This window comes from Myotis lucifugus, unplaced genomic scaffold (genome assembly GCF_000147115.1).
Source record: "Myotis lucifugus unplaced genomic scaffold, Myoluc2.0 scaffold_223, whole genome shotgun sequence".
NCBI classification, from domain to species: domain Eukaryota; kingdom Metazoa; phylum Chordata; class Mammalia; order Chiroptera; family Vespertilionidae; genus Myotis; species Myotis lucifugus.
Genome location: NW_005871271.1, coordinates 807751 through 830579, shown reverse-complemented (window position 1 = coordinate 830579; position 22829 = coordinate 807751). Strand labels below are relative to the sequence as shown.

General features: G+C 38.8%; 1 protein-coding gene across 1 annotated transcript in view; it reads left to right on the top strand.

Annotated features, from left to right (window-relative positions):
* DHTKD1 (dehydrogenase E1 and transketolase domain containing 1) overlaps positions 1 to 22511 on the top strand; it is an 84227-nt gene extending 61716 nt beyond the window's left edge. The window contains exons 11-17 of the mRNA XM_023761958.1: positions 11602 to 11752; positions 12876 to 12982; positions 14053 to 14217; positions 16509 to 16591; positions 16930 to 17099; positions 18924 to 19009; positions 19834 to 22511. Coding sequence (XP_023617726.1) covers positions 11602 to 11752; positions 12876 to 12982; positions 14053 to 14217; positions 16509 to 16591; positions 16930 to 17099; positions 18924 to 19009; positions 19834 to 19935 — 864 coding nt within the window. The 3' untranslated portion in view covers positions 19936 to 22511. The remainder of the gene's footprint in view (positions 1 to 11601; positions 11753 to 12875; positions 12983 to 14052; positions 14218 to 16508; positions 16592 to 16929; positions 17100 to 18923; positions 19010 to 19833) is intronic.
* Positions 22512 to 22829: the final 318 nt, after the last annotated feature.

The following is a 22829-nucleotide window of genomic DNA, read 5'->3' as shown; positions in this document are numbered from 1 at the left end:
TTAATCTATTATCACATATTTCCATGTGTCAGTCAGTGAGCTATACTTGTTAGAGTAAAGGATAGGGGCTGGGTCTTCTCATTTTTGTCTCTCCAACAACTAGCATATACCTGGTACGTGAGGTTTATTATAATAAATTATCCTTTAAGGTACAATTAGTGGCCTGTCCTCTTTTTTCCTACTCTAGCCATTTAAGAACATAACCTTGAGTTCATCAGTATCAATATTTATAAAAAAGTTTACTTGTCAAAGGAAAATTCCAGGAAGATGACTTAAAGGACACAGTGCTTAGCTTTCTTTAAGTTAGTCTAAAGCCACCCCTGTGTCAAGTCAGATTAGTGATCTAAATACTGAAATGTTTAATATCCACCCCACCCACCAAGGATTCTTATTGAGTTGTGATTTAATATAGTGTATCAATTAGCTTTAAATATTAGTATTTGAAAAGCCCTAATTAAATGCCTTGCCTCTTTTATGAGGGAGCCTTCAAAGATTTCATTTATTATATGCAGATTTATTATAAGATTTATTATAAGATCTCATGTACTTTATGTGCAGACCCGGGGAGAAACACCTGATTGATCTTGGTTTGTCTTTATTGTCTGTACACCATGAATTCTGCAAACTAACCAGCATTCTCTTATTAGAAATGGCTTCGATAAAACAGAAAATAAAGCAATGAATATATGCACTTTTCAAAAAATATATAATGGCTTCTATGAAGGGGTAGAGGCCACAGTAGCCTTGATAAAAGTAAGTAGGTTACCAGATTATGTCTTTTCCTCAACTCTGTTCTGTTTCTCAATCTTAATTTCTCTCTTTGCCTGCACTTACTTTTCACAGTCATGTTACATATTATGTATACTTACAAGACATCTTAAATACTTTTTAGAATAAATAACAGCATCAATAGATTCAAGAAAATAAGGTATACTAGTATACAAAGTACAGTAGATGCATTGGAGAAGGAATAGCTTATTCTACTTGGGGAAATCGGGAAAAGTTTGGCAGGGAAGCCAGATTTCAGCTAGGATTTGAAGGACATTAGAAGTTGCTGTTCTAATACATGTAGGGAGAACGTTTGATGTGGACACAGTAGCACATAAACAAACAAACAAACAAACAAAAAACAGAGAAGAGCCTGGCCGGTGTTGCTCAGTGGTTGAACTTCGAGATCATGGTTTGATTCCAGGTCAGGACACCTGGGTTGTGGGCTCGATCCCCAGTAGGGAGTGTGCGGGAGGCAGCCTAATCAATGACTTTTTCTCATCATTGATGTTTCTATCTCTATCTCCTTCTCTCCCTGAGATCAACCCTTGACCTTTTAGTTGCCAAACATTCATACACCCTAGATTCCAAATCTAGATCTCAAGACCAGATGCCTGCATTAGCTCCAGATATTATCCTATATAATAAAAGCCTAATATGCAAATTGTCCCCTCAACCAGGAGTTCGATGCGGGGGGGTGGGGGGGGAAGGAGGACCCGCCCGGCAGCTGGCAGCTGCTAGGGACTCTACTACTTATATAATTGCCTGGTAGAAACCTCTCTGTCATTCAACTCCCTCATCCTCCTCTAAGTCAAATGTCCAAAACTGAATCCATCATCTTTCCTTTTCCTGCTAAGAAATCCACCAAATCTGCTCCCTTTTCTTCACTCTCTGTTTAGGTGAATGCCATCATCATATACCAGTTGTCTAAGTCACAAAGCCAGAAGATAACTGAGACTACATTTCCTACATCTACTACTAAGTCTTTTAGCTGAATAGTTCTCAAATCTGCCCCATCCTCCATCTGCACTGTTAGTGCCCTAATTCAGGTTCCCGGGATTTCCTGCCTAGATAATTGAGAAGCCGCCTTAGAAATTGTCCTTAGGCCCTAGCTGGTTTGGCTCAGGGGATAGAGTGTCGGCCTGTGGACTGAAGGGTCCTGGATTCGATTCCAGTCAAGGGCACATGCCAGGTTGTGGGCTTCATCCCCAGTAGGGGGCATGCAGGAGGCAGCCAATCAATGATTCTCTCTCATCATTGATGTTTCTATCTCTCTCTCCCTCTCCCTTCCCCTCTGAAATCAATAAAAATGTATGTATGTATATATATATATATGAAATTGTCCTTCACATTCTTTTCCCCCCAATAAGGATTTAATGAATTAATTCATGAATTAATTAATATCTTTATTGTTGAAAGTATTACATATGACCCTCTTTCCCCCATTGACTTCTAGCCTGCCCCCTGCCCCAGGCCTTCATCACCCTATTATCTGAGTCCATGGGTTATTCATTTATGCATACAAGTTATTCGGTTGATCCCTTCTCTCCTGCCCACCCAACCCTCCTTCCCTCTGAGATTTGAAAGTCTGACCCATGCTTCTATGTCTCTAGATCTATTTTGTTCATTAGATTCTGTATATAAGTGAGATGATATACTTGTCTTTATCTGGCTGGCTTATTTCACTTAGAATAATACTCTCCAGGTCCCTCCATGCTGTCTGAAAGGTAAGAGATCCTTCTTTTTTACTGCTGCATAGTATTCCCTGGTGTAAATGTACCACAGCTTTTTTATCCACTCACCTACTGATGGGCACTTGGGCTGTTTCCAGATCTCAGCTATTGTAAATTGTGCTGCTATGAACATAGGGGTGCATACATTCTTTCTGATTGGTGTTTTGGGTTTCTTTAGGATATATTCCTAGAAGTGGGATCACTAGGTCAAATGGCAGTTTTTCATATTTAATTTTTAAAAAACATATTTTTATTAATTTCAGAGAGGAAGGGAGAGATAGAAACAGCAGTGATGAGAGAGAATCATTGATCAGACGCCTCCTATGCACCCCACACTGGGGATTGAGCCTGAAAACCAGGTATGTGCCCTGACTGGGAATCAAACTGTAACCTATTGGTTTATAGGTTGATACTCAACCACTGAGCCATACCCACCGGGCCATATTTAATTTTTTGAGGAAACTCCATACTGGTTTCCATAATGGTTGCACCAGTCTGCATTACCACCAGTAGTGTACTAGGGTTCCCTTTTCTCCACATCCTTGATTTGTTAATGGTAGCCATTCTGACAGGTGTGAGGTGATACCTTATTGTCGTTTTAATTTGCATCTCTCTGATGATCAGTAACTTTGAGCATTTTTCATATGTGTCTTGGCCATCTGCATATCCCCTTTGGAGAAGTGTCTATTTAGGTCATTTGCCCATTTTATAATTGGATTGTTGGTCCTTCTTTTGTTAAATTGTATAAGTTCCTTATATATTTTAGATATTAACCCTTTATGAGATGTATCATTGCAAAATATGTTCTCCCATACAATGGGCTCCCTTTGCATTTTGTTGACAGTTTCTTTTGCTGTGCAAAAGTTTTTATTTTGATACAGTCCCATTTGTTTATTTTCTCCCTACTTTCCTTTGCCCTAAGAGATGTATCCATAAACATATTGCTACGTGAGATGTCAGAGATTTTTGTGCCTATGGCTTCTTCTAGGATTTTATGGTGTCACAACTTATATTTAAGTCTTTTATCCATTTTGAGTTCATTATTGTGTATGGTGTAAATTGGTGGTCTAGTTTCATTTTTTTGCATGTATCTGTCCAATATTCCCAATACCATTTATTGAAGAGACGGTCTTGACTCCATTGTGTGTTCTTGCTTCCTTTGTCAAATATTAATTGAGCATATGTCTTGGGTTGATTTCTGGGGTTTCTGTTCTATATGCCTGTTCTTTGTGCCAGTATCAGGATACTTTGATTACAGTGGCTTTGTAGTATAACTTGACTAGTGTCCCAGTGCACGGATTTGTACACATTGAAAGGAAATTAATTAGAAGAAATATTTTAATATCGCTATCCGCCCTTTCTCTATAATAGAAGTGTCAACCAAATTCATGATCGACAATGACAGATTGAAACACACACATGCGATTGGTGCCAGCAAGAGCTTTATATGTATCATGCATACGCAAGTCAACTTAGCCTTTTATATATAGAGATAAACTTGCTTAATTAGACCTGGTTTCTGATTTAGCTAAACTTTTTCCAGCCCAGTGAAGCACCCCAACTTCTCTTTCAGGTAATTGTCAGCAACACAGCAGTGAATATCAACATGAAGCAGATTATTATTGTAGACCATGCAGGGAGAATAGAGGGTAAAATATTTAACTGTAGCAGAGTTTGACTATATTCTGCACAGTGAGAAAACCTGAAGTCATTTTCAAGTTCCATTATTTCTTACTTCTTTTCAGTCAGGTCAAATTTCTAAACCTTCTAAATCTCCGTTGTCTTGCTAATGAAAAGAAAATAGGATTCTACTGAGTCTTCTATCTACCTACTCCAGGACTTCTGTGAGGATCAAATGAGATGAGGCATGGGAAAACACTTCACAACATTTGGTTAAACTGTAAAATGTTTGCACCTGGCTATAAAGCAAGTTGTGTTCTTGGGCTGAAGAAACTCTAAGGAGGCTAGTAGCTAGGGAGAGGAAGCTGGGTGTTGCTACATGACGTCATTACCTGGCACCCACAGCTCCGTTTCCCGGCTGGGCTGGGCTGTGGGCCACATTTTGTGCCATGGAGTCTTGGGAGCGTTGGCTGTGATTTGATGTAGTGTCGCTCCAGGGTGGTGGTGGGGCCTGTGTCCCACTTGGGGGAAGCCGAGTGTTGGTTTGTCAGCACCAGGTCTGTGGTGCCGTTTATTTTTAAACGGGCAGTGCGCATCATGGCAGCTCCTGTGTCCTCCTGAAGGTCAGTGCACACCATAGGTACTGGTTGGAGCGTCTGCCCCCTGGTGGTGATTACACATCATAGCTACCAGTTGGAGGGAAGAACGGACACTTAGAGTTTTATATATATAGATACCTGGTATTGTGATTCCTCCAACTTTGTTTTTCTTTCTTAAGCTTGCTGCAGCTATTCCGGGTCCTATATACATTTTTGGAGTATTTGTTCTAGATCTGTGAAATATGCCATTGGTAATTTAATAGGGATTGTATTGAATCTATAGATTGCTTTGGGGAGTATGGACATATTAATGATGTTAATTTTATCAATCTATGAACATAGTATATTCGTCTACTTGTTTATATCTTTCTTATCTCTTTTTTCATCATCTTGTAGTTTTTTAAGTACAAGTCTTTTACCTCCTTGGTTAAGTTTATTGCTCAGTATCTTAATTTTTTGTTGCAATGGTAAATGGGATTGATGTTTAGTTTCTCTTTCTGAGAATTCATCGTTGGTGTATAAAGATGCCATGGATTTCTGGGTGTTAATTTTGTATCCTACTACATTGCCAAATTCATTTATTAAATCTAGTAGTTTTTGGTGGAGTCTTTAGGGTTTTCTATGTTCAATATCATGTCATCTGTAAATAATAAGAGTTTTACTTCCTCCTTTCCAATTTGGATGCCTTTTATGGTTTCTTCTTGTCTGATCTCTGTGGCTACGACTTCTAATACTATGTTGAATAAGAGTGGTGAAAATGGACATCCCTGTCTTGTTCCTGTTCTTAGAGGAAATGGTTTTAATTTTTCCCCATTGAGTATGATGTTGGCTGTAGGTTTGTCATATATGGCTGTTATTATGTTGAGACTAGAGGCCCAGTGCACGAATTCGTGCACCAGTGGGGTCCCTCAGCCTGGCCTGAGGGATCAGGCTGAAACCAGCTCTCAGACATCCCCTGAGAGGTTGGAATGTGAGAGGGTACAGGCCAGGCTGAGAGACCCCACTGGTGCAGTATTGGGCCAGGGACGTGGGAGGTTGGCCAGCTAGGGAGGGATGGTGGGAGGGCTCTAGGGCATGTCCGGCCTGTCTCAGTCCCTATCGGCCAGACCCCAGCAGCAAGCTAACCTATGAGTCAGATCATCTGCCCCATGGTGGTCAGTGCACATCATAGCAAGCGGTTGGACAGCCTTAGCATATCATTAGCATATTACGCTTTGATTGGTTGAATGGACAACCCAACAACCAGACACTTAACATATTAGACTTTTATTATATAGGATATGCTCTCTCTATTCCCACATTGCTGAGACTTTTTATTAAAAATGGGTGTTGGATTTTGTCCAATGCTTTTTCCACATCTATTGATATGATCATGTGATTTTTGTCTTTTGTTTATCTGACGTATCACATTCATTGATTTGCAAATATTGTACCAGCCTTGAATCCATGGAATAAATCTCACTTTGTCATGGTGTATGATCTCTTTAATATATTGCTGGATCTGATTTGCTAATATTTTGTTGAGGATTTTAGCATCTATGTTCATCAGGGACATTGGTCTGTAATTCTCTTTATAGTGTATCTAGTTTTGGAATTAGGATTATGCTGGTCTCATAAAAAGAGGTTGGAAGTGTTCCTTCCTTTTGGAGTTTTTGGAACAGTTTGAGGAGGATAGGTGTTAGTTGCTCTTTGAAGGTTTGGCAAAACCCCGGTGTGAAGCCATCTGGACCAGGGTTTTTATTTGCTGTTTTTTATTTTATTTTATTTTATTTATTTTATTTTATTTCTGCTTCAATTTCCTCATTTGTTATTGGCCTATTCAAGTTTTCTGATTTTTATTGGTTCACTTTTGAAAGATTGTATTTTTCTAGGAATTTGTCCATTTTATCCACATTGTCCAACTTATTGGCATATATAGTTGCTCATAGTATTTTCTTTAAAAAAAACCTTTATTGTTGAAAGTATTACATAAGTCCCTTTTTTCCCCCCATTGATCTCTTCCATCCCATCCCCCTCCCACCCCAGGCTCTCCCCACTCTATTGTCTGTGTCCATGGGTTATGCATATCCTATATAATAAAAGCCTAATATGCCAATTGTCCCCTCGACCGGGAGTTTGACTGGGAGTTTGACCAGGGGGCGGGGCCGATCAGCCAACCACCTGCGGCCCCTCCCACCCGCTGGCCCCGCCCCAGCCAGTGGCAGCAGGCAGCCGGGGGAAGGAATGCCCCGGCCGGCTGACGGCAGCCACTAGGGACCCTACCCATCCACAAATTTCGTGCACTCGGCCTCTAGTATGCACATAAGTTCATTGGTTGATCTCTCCCCACCCACCCTCCCCTGCCTTCCCTCTGAGGTTCGACAGTCTGTTCCATGCTTATATGTCTCTGGGTCTGTTTTTGTTCATCAGTTTATTTTGCTCATTAGATCCCACCTATGAGTGAGATCATGTGATACTTGTCTTTCTCTGACTGGCTTATTTCACTTTTCATATCTGACATAGCATAATACTTTTCAGGTCCATCCATGCTGTTGCAAATGGTTAGAGTTCTTTCTTTTTTATAGCTGCACAGTATTCCATTGTGTAAATGTACCACAGTTTTTAATCCACTCATCTGCTAATGGGCACTTAGGCTGTTTCCAAATATTAGCTATTGTAAATTGCACTGCTATGAACAGAGGGGTTCATATATTCTTTCTGATGAGTGTTTTGGGTTTCTTAGGATATATTCCCAGAAGTAGGATCACTGGGTCAAATGGGAGTTCCATTTTTAATTTTTTGAGGAAACATCATACTGGTTTCATAATGGCTGTTCCAGTCTGCACTCCCACCAGCAGTATACTAGGGTTCCCTTTTGTCCACATTCTCGCCAACACTTGTCATTTGTTGATTTCTTGATAGCCATTCTGAGAGGTGTGAGGTGATACCTTGTTGTTTTGATTTGCATCTCTCAGATGATTAGTGACTTTGGCTCATATTATTTTCTTACAGTTCTTTGTATTTCTGTGGTGTCAGTTGTTACTTAACCACTTTTGTTTCTGCTTTTATTTATTTGGGTCCTCTCTCTTTGTTTCTTGATGAGTCTGGCTAACGGTTCATCAATCTTGTTTATATTTTCAAAGAACCAGCTGTTGGTTTCATTCATCTTTTTTATTTTTAATGTCCATGTAATTTATTTCTGCTTTAATATTTATTACTTCTGTCTTCCTACTTATTCTGGGATTTTCTTGTTCTCTAATCCTTAAAGTTGTAGGGTTAAGTAGTTTATAATTAATTGTTCTTGTTTTTTGAGGTAAGCCTATAGTGCTATGAGCTTCCCTCTAAGGACTGCTTTTGCTGTGTCCCAGAGATTTTCGGTTGTTCTGTGTTCATTTTCATTTGTTTCCAGGAAGTTTTCAGTATCTTTCTTGATCTCATTGGTAACCCATTCATTGTTTAGCAACATGCTATTTAGCCTCAATGTGTTGAATATTTTTGAATGTTTTCACTGTAGTTTATTTATAATTTCATTCAATTATAGTCTGAGAGGATGCTTGATATGATTTTAATATTCTTGAACTTGTAGAGACTTGTTTTCTGTCCTAATGTGTAGTCTATCTTTCAGAATGTATATTCTGTAGCTTTGGGGTGATATGTTTTATAAATGTCAATTAAATCCATCTAATTCAGTGTGTCATTTAGAGTCACTGTTTCCTTGTTAACTCTTTGTCTGAAAGATCTATCCAGTGATGTTAGAGGGGTGTTAAATTCCCCTACTATGAATGTATTGTTGTCAATCTTTCCCTTAAAGTCCTCTAGAATTTTTTTTATATACTTAGGTGCTCCTATATTCGGTTCATATATACTTACCAGCATTACATCCTCTTGTTGGATAGATCCCTTTAGTATTATGTAATGGACCTTTGTTATCTCTTGTGATGGCCTTCATTTTGAAGTTTATTTTGCCAGATATGAGTATTGCTAACTCAGCTTTTTTAAAATTTCCATTTGTATGGAAAATTTTTTCCTTCCCTTCACTGTCATCCTGTGTGAGCCTTTTCTTCTGAGGTGGGTCTCTTGTAGACAGCATATAGATGGGTCATGTTTTCTTTCCATTCAGGTAACCTAAGTCTTTAGATTAGAGCATTTAATCCATTTATATTTAAGGTTATTATTGATAGTTACTTATTTATTTCCATTTTAATTATTTATGCCTATGTTTGTTTCTCTTTTCTTCTCATGACAGCAATCCCTTTAACATTTCTTGCAGTGCTGGTTTGGTGGCGACAAACTCCTTAGTCTTTTATTTTATTTTTTTTTGGTCTGGGAAGCTCTTTATTTCACCATTTTGAATGATAGCCTAGCTCAGTGGTCGGCAAACTCATTAGTCAACAGTGCCAAATATCAACAGTACAGAGATTGAAATTTCTTTTGGGAGTCAAATTTTTTAAACTTAAACTATATAGGTAGGTACATTGTTATTAACTTAATTAGGGTACTCCTAAGGCTTTGGAAGAGCCACACTCAAGGGGCCAAAGAGCCACATGTGGCTAGCGAGCCACAGTTTGCCAACCACTGGCCTAGCTGGATATAGTAATCTTGGTTTCAGATCCTTGCTTTTCATTACCTTGAATACTTCATGCCATTTTCTTCTGGCCTGTACAGATGTTGATGATAAATCAGCTGACAGCCTTATGGGAGCTCCTTTTGTAGGTAACAAATTGCTTTTCTCTTGCTGCTTTTAAGATTCTCTCTTTGTCTTTAATTTTTGGCATTTTAATTATAATGTGTCTGGGAGTGGGCCTATTTGGGTTCTTCTTGCTTGGGACTCTCTGTGCCTCCAGAACCTGTGTGACTTTTTTCTTTTCTCCATTTTGTAAGTTTTCTGCCATTATTTCTTTAACCACGTTTTCTATCCATTGCTCACTTTCTTCCCCTTCTGGCACTCCTATTGTGTGAATATTGTCACATTTCATGTTGTCCCACAGCTTTCTTATGCTGTCCTGTTTTTTCTTTTTTTTTCTTTTTGGTTCTCTGATTGAAAGATTTTTTTCAACCCTGTCTTTTAATACACTGATCTGATCCTTGGCCTCCCCTAACCTTCTGTGTGTTCCTTCCAGTGTGTTCTTTATTAGTGCTATGTCATTCTTCATAGTTACTATATCTTTTCTCATGCTGTTGAGCATCCTTACCTTTATTATTCTGTGTTCTATGTCTGATAAATTTCTTATCCCCATTTCATTTATCTCTTCTGGAGAATTCTCTTGTTTTTTCATTTGGGGTTTGTTTTTTTTGTCTCCATATTTTGGCTGCCTGTTTGAGATTGTGTCTGTGTACTAGGTAGATCTGCTGCAACTCACAATCTCTAGTGCAGGATAGTGTCAGATGCTGTTTCTGACTGGCCCTGAGTACCCTTTTTGGAGCCATCACCAATCCACTGCTTGTGGCTCCCTCTGCTGGGGATGAATGTCTTGGGAAAGGACTAAGATTTGTGCACCAAAGCCTGATTGTCCTAGCCCTGGGCCCTGGATTGGATCAGGAAACACTCAGAGCCTCCAGAGACCTGCCTCTGTTTATACGCTGATTGTTATTCAGTCTTGATTAGTCTCAGGCTATTGACCACAGGGTAGGGCAAGAGGTTTTCCAACAGAGTGGGGCAATTGCTTCTGGCTGCAGGCTGATTGTTATTCTCAGTCTCTTAATGGGCCTAAGAAACTCCATAGGGTGCAGTAAGGGGTTTTCCAATAGGATGGGGCAATTGCTTCTCCCCCAGGCAAAAGCTGCCTGTATGGTGAAGGTCTGCAGGAGAAAGGCATTCTCTGCAGTATGAGGGAATGACTCAGCACAGGAAACTGGGGTGGCTGCCTCCCGAGCTCTAACCCCACAGCCCCTAACCCTGGCTTATGCCCACACAGCTCCAGTCCACTCTGTCTTCCCTTGGTCAGATCCCAAGGTGAGTGGCTACACACAAAATTTTGTGTGTTGGCCCTTTAAGAGGGTGACTGCATTTCCAGACATCTCTCCTTGGCAGACAGAAACCCTGCTGCTTTTCACAGCCAGATGTTGTGTGAGCACCTTTCTCAGTTCAATGATCTGGGTTGGGGAGCCCACCTTGGAGTTTGGGCCCCAGAGTTCTCAGTGGGAACCCCCAACAGCTGAGATATCCCTCCGGAACTTCAGCTGCTGTCTGTGGGAGCCTGAAAAGCCCTTTTGAAGTCTCTATGCGGTCTTCAGTTCCTGTCCTTTGTTATCAGGGTTCTTCCAGCAAGTCTTCAGTTGATCATTTAGTATGGTTTTTCTGTATTTTAGTTGTAATTCCAGTTTGGTCCTGGGAGCATGTCATTGTAGCTTCCACGTCTCATCCTTTTTTTTAGAATAGTTTATTGATTTTAGAGAGAGGAAGGAAGATAGGGGGAGAGAAAAACCGATGTGAGAGAGAAACTGCCTCCTGCACACACCCTGACTGGGGCCAGGATCGAACTTGCAACCCTGACCAGGAATCAAACCCAAGACCTTCTGCATGGGATGACCCTCTAACCCACTGAGACACACTGGCTGTGCTGTGACATTTTTTTTAAAAAAAGTTTATATGACACAGTTTTACTCTCAGCTCCAAAGGTGGGTCGTCTGATAAATTAATTTTGCTAATCCTTAAAGAAAATCTTCAATGCCCATATTCTAACACCTTTCATATGTTTCTCTTTTTGTTCCAACTTTCCCATATGCATCACTCATAGAGGGCTTTTTCTCAAAGGCATGTAGAAACTACTAAAAATAAAGCTTCTCTCTCTGCCCTTCTTCCCTCTTAAGAGGTTTGCATAAAGGTGAATAATTTACCTTTACTGACTCATGTTCCCATTTCTCTGCCATGACAGTGTCTCTATTCTCTCCTTTTGCATCAGGTCAGCAACAGCCCATTGTCAGAAGAGGCTGTCCTGGGATTTGAGTATGGGATGAGCATTGAGAGCCCTAAGTTACTGCCCCTCTGGGAGGCTCAGTTTGGCGATTTCTTCAATGGTGCCCAGATCATCTTTGACACGTTCATCTCTGGAGGTTGGTTTTGGCAAATGAGTATATAGTGGATGCATGATGCTAGCCTTATGGGGACAAATGAATGAAAAGGGGCTGTAGCTGCTTTTGAGACTCCTTGTACCACAGATCCTGGGGAGAGTTGGGTGTTGCCCTGTCATCCACTGGGCCATGACAGCTATCAGAGTTAAATAAGCTGAGTACTACTCAGCTGTTATGCAGGGAGCACCTTCCCATCTGCGGGGGAATGTGTTTGGCTATAGCAAGCAGGACGTGTACCTACCAGGTCCTAAGTAGTTTGACTTTCAGATCTACTCTTGGGGTTTGTTGATTAGCTATGACATGAATCACAAGCAGGGAATGGTCACATAGTTGAGGATTTTTGATCAGAGTGAATATCAGTCTTGAAAATCTGCTTCCCTCAATCCAGAGACACTCAAATATCTGAACGTTGGAAGTTGTGTGTCTTGATTATTTTTAATAATCATTTATAAAAGCAGGACCTGCTTACTGTAAAAATTCAAAGTATATAAAGTGCAAGTATGAGTTTCCCCCACATGCTTACCCCATTTTGGGGGGTAAGTACTCTTGGATTATGAGTGTGCACTTTAGGTCCTTCCCTTTGTTGTGTTACTCTGTATCTGTGTAGTTATAAGAAACATGCCAAGCAATGTCATCCCAGGAAATGTAATTTAAAATAAAAACAACAATTAAAAAGAAACGTGCCTTAAGGAAACTGGACTTTGACATGTCCAGAGACTGTTCTAACGTGCCTGTGTCTTGAACTTGAGGACAGTGACCTGTGTTGTTGGGGGTTCTGTGAGGGAAAAGTAGGAGCTGTTCAGTCTTGGTAAGAGTTGTGCCTGAGTGCATTCAGCATGGCCATGCTGTTCTGGGAGCCGGATGTTTACTGTTGAGTTTGTGTTCCACTTGCTAAATAAATCCCAGGATGTGCCATTCCAGGGTTTCAGCTGGTAGGAGGGATATTTTTTCTCCCAACTATGGTGTAACAATGGTAGACAGTACATGTAATGAAAATGGTTCTAGGGGGTCAGGCAGCTAACTATGATTTGTTCCGCTACCCAGGTCAGATCAGACCTTTCATTTCTGCTTCACAGAGGTCTCACTCCCTCCTACTGTTTTCCAGGAGAGGCCAAGTGGCTCCTCCAGAGCGGCATTGTGATTCTCCTGCCCCACGGGTATGACGGGGCTGGACCCGACCACTCCTCCTGTCGCATAGAGCGTTTCTTGCAGGTATGTCCAGTGCCTTTTTGATTCCCAGGAATGTTTTCACGATTCCGAAGGGCTTTGAACTAGAATTGCCTCCTGCAGGTACTTAATGAATGTGCCTTAAACTGTCAGACATTATAGTATTTGAATGAAACAGATTTAATGCCCTGGAAGTGGCAAGCCTGGCAGCCTTGTCGCCTCCACTGAGCTCTGTAGTGGCTTCTGCTCTAAGTTTTGCCTTTATTTTCCCACCAGGGTTGCCTATGCACACTCTCTCTCCAAATCGGAGGGGACTAGTAATAATGGTCAGGATTTTGCCGCTTTCTTTTCTCTCCATTGTTTCTGGAGTGGGGTTAGGAGCCATGTCTTCGCTTTTTGTTCCACCAGGGTCTTCTGAGATTTAATTCATTGTCACTTTTCAACCTTGTTAGCTGCTTTTGATTTTGTTTTGTCTTTAAAACAAACAAACAGCCCTGGGTGGTTTTGCTCAGTGGATAGATTGTCAGTCGCAGGTTCGATTTCTGTCAAGGGCACATGCCCAGGTTGTGGGCTTGATCCCCAGTAGGGGGAGTGCAGGAGGCAGCCAATCAATGATTCTCATCATTGATGTTTCTATCTCTCTTTCCCTCTTCCTTCTTCTCTGAAATAAATAAAAATATTAAAATAAATAAATTAAAAAATGTTAAGCAAGTCATTCTAAAAAAAAACAAAACAACCCCCCCATCCCCCCAAAAAACACAAACAAATCAAACTCTTGTGTTTATTTCATTAGAAGAGTGGGATTCTGACACCATCTTAACTCCACAGTAATCAGAATTTGTATTTTTTAAAAGGTCCCCTCCAGATGCTCCTTGAAATCAGCTGTGTTTGGAAACAACTGTGTTAAAATATGCAGACTTAGGAACATGGGGGAAGCATCAGACCTCTCCTTTGGTTGATTCTTCATAGGCTGTACATTTATTTTCTGGTATTATCTGTAATGGAGGGAAATACTTTTTTCTCACCCTTGAGAGCCCTGTGGTCCCTTTGGAGAGCAGATGTTATGATTGTAGGAGATGATCTGAACATTCTCCTTTCTTTCATTTCCGTCCCAGATGTGTGACAGCACAGAGGAGGGGGTGGACGGGGACACCGTGAACATGTTTGTGGTACACCCCACGACTCCTGCTCAGTATTTCCATTTGCTCAGAAGACAGATGGTCCGGAACTTCAGAAAACCCCTCATTGTTGCTTCTCCAAAGATGTTACTCAGGTTCCCTGTAAGTGGGAAACGCTGGTTGGAAGCCTTTCTTCTCTCATCATTTTATTGTTTTTTGTTTGTTTGTTTGCTTTTTTTAAATCTAATTATAGTTCTAAATTACAGAAACATATATTTAGTTTTAGTTGGCTTTGCTTTTCTATAACTAAACCTCTCTCTCTCTTTCTCCCTCTATCTTTCCCCTTTCAAGAATAACTGGTAATATAAGTAGCTCTCCGTTTCATTGTAATGCAGGACAGGATAGCAGATATTATCATACTGGTATCCTGGTCTGAGAGAAAACAATTTTATAGCAAAAGTTTAAAAGTCCAAATGGTCTAAACACTACTGTGTTGATAGTAGCAACTTGGGAATTTAGAGCATTTTCATGAAAGCGAGTGGTGTTATTCATTGACTTTTGTTTAGATTTTTCCTGTTAAATGATTTATCACAGGTAGAGGCCTGTTTCAATAAGCACAACATCATAACAGTATAGCTTATTGTATACTGCTTTAAAAGTATACATTTTTAAAGGTGTACATTTTCTCTTGGTTTACCAGAACTAAGTGTTAAGTGCACAATATATTTTTAAATAACAAATATGCTAGTTTTCAAATGGCAGAGTTCAAGGTAATAAATACTAATAAGCATATATTTATCCTGTCTGCTATACTTTTTTTTAAATTTTACATGAGAATCTTAATTAGAATGAACATTAAAAAAACTTGCATTTATTTAGATGCTACAGCTGAGGTGAAATAAGTTATTAATGATTTGGCTGTTCGGGACTATCTTGTGCTTTGCACAAAAGTTTGAGAGTGCAGATTTGGAATTGAGGGGTATTGAGGAAAGTTGCAAGTGACTTGCTTTCACAGGTTGCATGTGTAAGCAGTGCCTAGCATTTGGACAGGAGTAAGGAGATACTATCATGGTCAGCACTTGTGTGATCCTAGAGTGAACTAAACACCCCCTTAAATTGTGCACTCCAGGCACCTCACCTGTCTTACTCTAGTTCTGACTCTGGGAGTCAATATCAAATGTAATGATATTAAATATAATGTATGTATAGTACCAAGTATTAAGTGAACTACTAGAAATTTTATTGAGAATCTCTTTTGCTATTTGAAACTGAGAACAAGAGTTCATATTCTGGCCCTAATGTTTTACTCCTTGCCCCAAGTCTAATATGTAAGTTATCCTATAATAGAGGCCTTATTTGGGAGCCTTAAAAAATATCAACAGCTATCCTATAGATTTTAAAGTGAAAAACTACTCATTAAGTAGTCAAATATCTTCATTAAACATGTAAGTTCTTTTATTAATTGAAAATGAGAACAACCGTTATTGAATTCTGATTTCCTCCTGAAATTTTGATTATTGGTACACATGATCTGTCAGAATATAAGTCAACCCTTTCTTTCCATGGTCTATTCAGAGATGACCTGCCACGTGATAAACATGCCTCAGGGCTATAGGGAGTTTTTTGTCAAGTGGTACCTAAATCCCACTCCAGTTTCCCAGCCAGCTCTGAATCCCAGCTTCTCTTGTGTCCAGTCCTTCCTAGGAGGACTGATGAAAGGATCTGGTTCAGAATGGAGAAAGATCACATTAATTAATAATAAGACTAGCTGAATAGTTAATATTAATTTTTTAAGTTATATCACAATATCCCAGCATCAGTGTGGCTCCCCACAATGGCCTAGCAAAATACCATCTACCCATTTGGGATTAGACTGTAGGGAAACTAAGTGATAGCAAAAGGGATCAAATCTCTAACCTTGGCTTCATCGGTTTTGTACTCTAAGTTCTTTGCAACAAGCATTTATTTAAATTGAGCCCATTAATAAAAAATTTTTTAATCACAGAAATATTCACTTCTTGTTCCTACTTGTTCTAATAGGTTTCACTTAAAACTTATAAGATACTTAAAGAGAGAAATAATTGCCTTACCTTCGCTGTTTTGGTTCACAATATAAATCTATAAAATGTTGCTTCTAATTCCAAATAATTAAAGCAGACTTTTTATTAATAATAAAGTTGTATGATCAAACTGAAACTTTGGTTCTTAAAATTTTATTGTGGCACCAGACAAAAGGCAATCTTACCTAACCTCAGGAAAATAATTTATTCTGAAGTATTTAGAATTAAATATTTCTGTAAAGCTATTGTATTTATTAGTACATATGTTTACTTATGTTCCTAGTTGAGAATTCTGATACTATTTCTTGGCAAAGATCTGTTATAAATAAAAGCATCTTCAGCTCCTTTCAACTGTTTGATAGATTTATGGCTTTTCCCCTCCCTATTCCTTAGGCAGCTGTGTCGACTCTTCAGGAAATGGCACCAGGAACAACATTCAAACCGGTCATTGGTGATTCATCTGTGGATCCAAAAAAGTAATTTGATGTGTATTTCTGTTTTCAGAGTTTTAATTGGTGGGAGAACTAGCTCATGTTAAGGAACCCAAAGAGACCCAAATCTCCTCCTTCTTAATATAAGTTCTTTAAATGAGTGAGCGAGGTAGGAGGTAAAATATGCATGGAAGAGTGAACTTTGGAGGCATATGTTGCTAAAGAGGGCTTGCCAGGGCATCGCATATGTCTGAGCCCAACTACAGAGCCCCACTGCTTTACTAGTGAAGCCTTTAAATCTATGTGGTCTCCCCTTTCTTCTGATACAGTTCTTATTTTGAGGTATTTCTCTCTCATCCGACTGTCCCTTTTCTACCAAACAGTGTTAAGAGTCTAGTGTTCTGCTCTGGCAAACACTTCTATGCCCTGCTGAAGCAAAGAGAATCTTTGGGGGCCGAGAAACATGCATTTGCCATTATCCGAATAGAGGAACTCTGCCCATTCCCGTTGGACTCATTACAACTGGAGATGAGCAAATACAAACATGTTAAAGGTAAAGGGTCCTTTGATTTGAAATATCTGCATGTGAATGTTTTCTTTGAACTATCTCAAATGAAAAGAGGTTATCGGGGCAGTGAGAGTTATTAGAAAACTGGTGGGGTCCCTCAGCCTGGCCTACCGGGATCGGGCTGAAACCGGCTCTCCGACATCCCCTGAGAAGTTGTGGATTACGAGAGGGTGGTTCTCGGGTGATGCACCCGGAATCAGGCTCCCTTCTCTCTGGTTCTGGGTGCATCACCCAAGAACTGCAGCTGCCGTCACTGCAGCTTGGCAGCTCCTGTGTTGAATGTCTGCCCCCTGGTGGTCAGTGTGCATCATAGCTGTCAGTCAGAGCATCTGCCCCCAGGTGGTCATTGCATGTCATAGCTACCGGTTGGACAGTCGGACAGTTGCTTAGGCTTTTATGTATATAGATTGGATCTCATGGAATCTAGAAATATGAAAATAATACTTCTAGAGCCAGTGTCTTCATGTCTTTTGTGGTGTTTCTTACAGTCTCCCCTTCTCTCAGCTAAGGCATCTAATTTCTTGAGAGTTTGGAGGGAATCACTATCATTTACAATAAATCAACTATAATTGTAAAAGATAAGCCTTTCAACAAATGGAGTTGAAATAATTGGATATCTTATGCACCTTACACAGAAATTAAATCAAAGTTGATTACAGACCTAAATGTAAAATATGAACTTGCAAAACTTCTAGAAGAAAATCTTTGTGACCTTAAGTTGGGCAAAAAGTTCTTAGCTGTAACACCAAAAACATGTTCCATAAAAGAAAAATTGGACTTTATCAAAATGAAAAACTTCTGCAAAGAAAATAAAAGGACAAGCCACAAACTGGGAGAAAATATTTGCAGATAGATATCTGGCAAAGGACTATCCAGGGTGTTTCAAGAACTCTTAAAACTCAACAGTAAAAAAATATGTAATTCAATTTTTAAAGAATAGGCACTTTACCAAAGAACTAGATGGCAAATAACTATATGAAAAGATACTCAACATAATTAGTGATAATGGAAATGCAAATTAAGTTTAAATGAGATATGGCTAGATACCTGTTTGAATGGCTAAAATGAAAACAAAACAACAAACTGACAATATCAAGTGATGATGAGGATGAGGAGCAACTGTAACCCTCATTCACTGCTGGTGGGAATGCAAATTGGTTCTGCCACTGTGGTACCGTTTGTCAGTTTCTTATGCAGTTACACATAGAGTTACCATACCACCCGACAGTCCCACTCTTAGGTGTTTACTTACCAAAGAGAATGGAAAACATGTCCCCAGAAATATCTGCATGTGAATGTTTATAACAGCTTTATTCATAATTGCCTTAAACTGGAAACAAACAAAATGTCCTTCCACCATGAGTGACTAAACAATCTGTGGTACATCCATACTCAAGGTCATACTACTCAACAGTAAAAGAGAGTGAACTATTGCTATCAGCAAAATCACAAATGGATTTTGCTAATTCAGGGAAGCCAGACCCATACTGTATGATTTTACTTAAATGACATTCTGGAAAAGGCAAAACTGTTGGGATAGAGAAAACATCAGTGGTTGCCGGAGATTGGGGGTAGGAGAAGGACTTGAGTACAAAGGGACAAGATGAGGGAATTTTTTGGTTGATAGAATTGTTCAGTATCATGGTTGTGCTGGTGGATACATTATGTATTTGTCAAAAAAAAAAAAGACACTATGCCATGTTGGAAAAATGTGTGTGTATATATACATATAGTGTGTGTGTGTATGTATATATGTTTATGTTGTGTATGTTTACTTGAGGTACTGAGATGGATTTTCTTCTTTTATAGATTTTATTTGGAGTCAGGAGGAGCCTCAGAACATGGGTCCATGGTGTTTTGTTTCTCCAAGGTTTGAAAAGCAGCTGGCCTGCAAGGTACTGTCTCTGCCTTTCAGTGTTCTTGTAGCTTGCTTTTCCTGGAGTGCCAACAAATGCTTTTATCCCCTACTATCAATTCAATTCCTTTAAATTTAAACTAAAATATACTGGTAAAGTCTAGTTTTAGGCTATTCTTTCAAAATAAAATGCTGAGTGTTTGTCAATCTATGTGCACATACTAGTATCATGTAAAAACAAAAAGTGACTATACGTAGGAAGTAAAAGCCCTTACCTGTTGGCTGCTTTCCCACTAGCCTACTCAGCATTCTTGTCCTAAAGGTCAACATCCAAGCCATGGGGAGCTGAGTGATGAGCAGGCTTATTTTACAGTGTGGGAGTAGAGATACCCACTGATGCTTGTTCCAGACCCATCCACACAGCAGAGATCCCTTACAGGCCAAATTCTTCTTAATTATGCTGTAGGAAGGGGAAAACAATGAGAAGAGCAATTGTGCTTCTGTTTTATCCTTCTATTCTGCTTAAATTAGAACTCTGTTCACTCATTTGATACTAGTTGGCTAGGCCCTAATCATTTTCACATGTAAATAGCTCTAATTTAGGAAACTCTACTACAGTTACTAGTAAAACCAACTAATAGTTACTGAAGAATAGAACAAATTTGAGAATTTATATTCCCTTATTATGCCTGGAATTTAGTTACTTTTTAGTTGTGACAATATATTCTATGTAAGTCATTTTTCCCCAAAAAGGTGATTTATGTTAAACAAGCTAAGAGAAATACAGGCACCTGCTTGGGTGAACTAAGCAGAGTTCTGATTGGGTCACAGTGTCATTTTATTTCTTTTCTGCTCCAATGACAGCTCCGCCTTGTGAGCCGACCACCTTTGCCAACACCTGCTGTAGGAATTGGCACCGTTCACCTGCAGCAGCATGAAGATATCCTCACCAAGACCTTTGCTTGATGATGTACTTTGAAGAAATACAACTTCCTGTTAAGAAAATTGCCATAAAAAGAAAGCCCTGCTTCCTCTACTCTCCTTTTTTCCATTAGGTAACATGAAATGTCTGTGTTCCTCTAAGATGTTGGGACTGTTTAGGACAGTTTAATCTGGAATATGTGGAATAGCAATGGAATCAATATATAAATCAGACAAGTAACTTTTATCCTTACAAATTCGATCATGTTACAATTTAGTTAGATCTGAGAGTTATAGAGCTAGGTCATAATCAAGATTTTTCAGATTCTACTCTTTCTCATTAACTGTATATGCCCAGGAAAGTTCTTTAGCCTGACTTTATATCTACATATAGATTACCTCTCGATTATTTGGTGCATGTCACTTTCATTAAGTTTCCCCTTCTTTATTCAAAGTCCAATATTTTCATTTATGTCGTTTTTGGTGTAATCTTCCAGCCACTCTGAAAAATGTTTCACTAGACACTGTAGCAATACTATATTATTTCTGATTTCTGATTTCAAGATTGTTGTTTTACCCATTGTCCTTAAATATATTAAATACAAATCTCTGGGTGTGATCTTTTAGCATAGTGTTACTAAGTGAAGTAGTTTTATTTTTTTAATTTATTTTTTTAACGTTTTTATTGATTATTTTTTAGAGAGACAGGAAGGCAAGAGGGAGAGAGAAACATCAATGAGAGAGAAACATTGATCCGCTGCCTCCTGCACAACCAGGCATGTACCCTGACTGGGAATTGAACTGGCAACCTCTTGGTGCATGGGATGATGCTCAACCAACTGAGCCACACTGGTGGGGCAAGTGAAGTTTTAGGTACAATGAAATTGATTTGTGGCCTGCCTTGCCATAGTATCTTTCTTTCCTAAATTGTTCTTGCAGTGATATTTCAACTGAGTTCGGATGTCTGATAAGAGGATTTGAGCCCCTGATTAATCAGTCTTGCCTTTTAAAGTCCCTGCTGCAGTTTGATGTTTATTTGGGGTGTTTAAGGCGCATTTTAATTTTGACAGCAGGAACTTCCCAATGCCAGGTGCCTGGGAATTTCTAGGGATCACCAACCCCCTCCCTTATTCTGAAATTAAATGGTACTGGAAGCATAACTAAACAGCGGCAATCTGTGCAGCTTTACTTGGCTTGGTGCTGCAGAGGCTCTACCATTGACCATTCTTGTGATACTTTTTCTCAAAAATGATGGTGGAAGTTCTGGGGCACTGGAACGCCCTCTTCACTTTTACTGGCAACTAGTAATATTTTTCAGAATCAATGTATAAGTTGTTCTGGTCACAGCAGTAGATTTGTGGTTCATATCTTAAATGTATGCATTAGTGCATTGACAACATTTCTGTAGATTCAGATCCCTTTTATTCCTATACACCATAATGCTTCCTTTTTGTGTCAAGCCTTATAAATCATGTAACTTGGTGCCACTCATGTAAATCACTAAGATTACAGAGGTCTATTTAATGAGAATGGTTAACAGTATTGTATATCAAACTAGTAAAAAATAAAAGCACAGTGTCATTTTCAGATCTCTTGGTTTCTTAACTTAAAAAAATTTAAAAGTGTAAGACAAAAATGAGGGAAAACTAGATTTTTTTCTTAGTTTAGTGTAGATCTCTTCAAATTTCTAACTTTATAGCTCAAAAGTCTGCTTATGGTATCTTGTTACATCTTCTCCAACTTGAGCCATGAGCTGTGTACCTCATCCTCACTCTCAATCACTACAGCAACATGGGCCAGCATTTTGAATTTCCTTGCAGGAAGAGACCATTTGAAAAATTCCAAATCAGATATTCCCATGTTAAAATATGAGATTAAAAACATACTAAGGTAAAATATTTTACTTTATTCCTTTTTAAATTTTGATAATATGATTTTTGTATCCCATTTATATCTATCAATGCTAAATTTCATAGTCAATGAAGATTACAGCTCAAATTGGGTATTTAGTGAATAGAATGACACATTATTCTTTGTAAAATAAAATTTTATTCCTTATAAGACCACTTGGTTACGTTTTTCTATGTTTTCCATACATATACTATAAGGAAGCATGCTATATTTTAAAACAGAGCCTTTTTTAGTTCTACTGTGTTACTTTGAAAGTTTTATTATTTTTAAAAACTTCTTGACTGACAATAGAAACAATATCCCTTTCACAAAATTGAGGAAATATGGTTTAAAGAAATTAGGGATTTACATAGGAAGTCACAGATTTAAGAGTGAAGACATTCAAGTCTTGAGGTTCCAAAAGCTTTACCTACATTTTTCTTTGATGTACCAGGATATTTGGTTTTCATCTTCAGCTTCTCATAGGGTTCAGGCTAAAACTATTATACTTTCAAGAAATTTGGATAAAATGTTTAATTCCTCAATATTTATAGCACATTATTACACAAACAACTCCTAAATTACTCTATGGACGTAGCAATTCATTGTCATGTTTGTATTTAAATCTGAAAAAGCACAATCTAAAGCAGACTGTTATTCCCCCACTGCCAATTATAAAATCAGTTAATTTTTAAAAATTTTTAATAAAAGTATATTGCTTTCGTGTTGTTTCCCTGTGTCTTCTCTGACTCATATGGAAAAACATCCATACTTGAATAAAAGTATTAAATTACATACTTTTCTCATTCATAGTAAGTAAATAGTATTTCTTCAGTGAATAGTTTATTGGACACCTATTGCATATATGGCATAGTTCTTAATGCATGGACATTAAAAACACATGGGAGTGGAAAATAAATGGGTTCTCCTCTGTCCTCAATGGACTAACAATCTATTTGAGAAGACAAAGCATTTTACTTGTAGAGAGAGAAATGTTTTTGTTGGATGTAGGGGGGTCAAGGAAGGGTGATATTCCTAATAGATGTAGA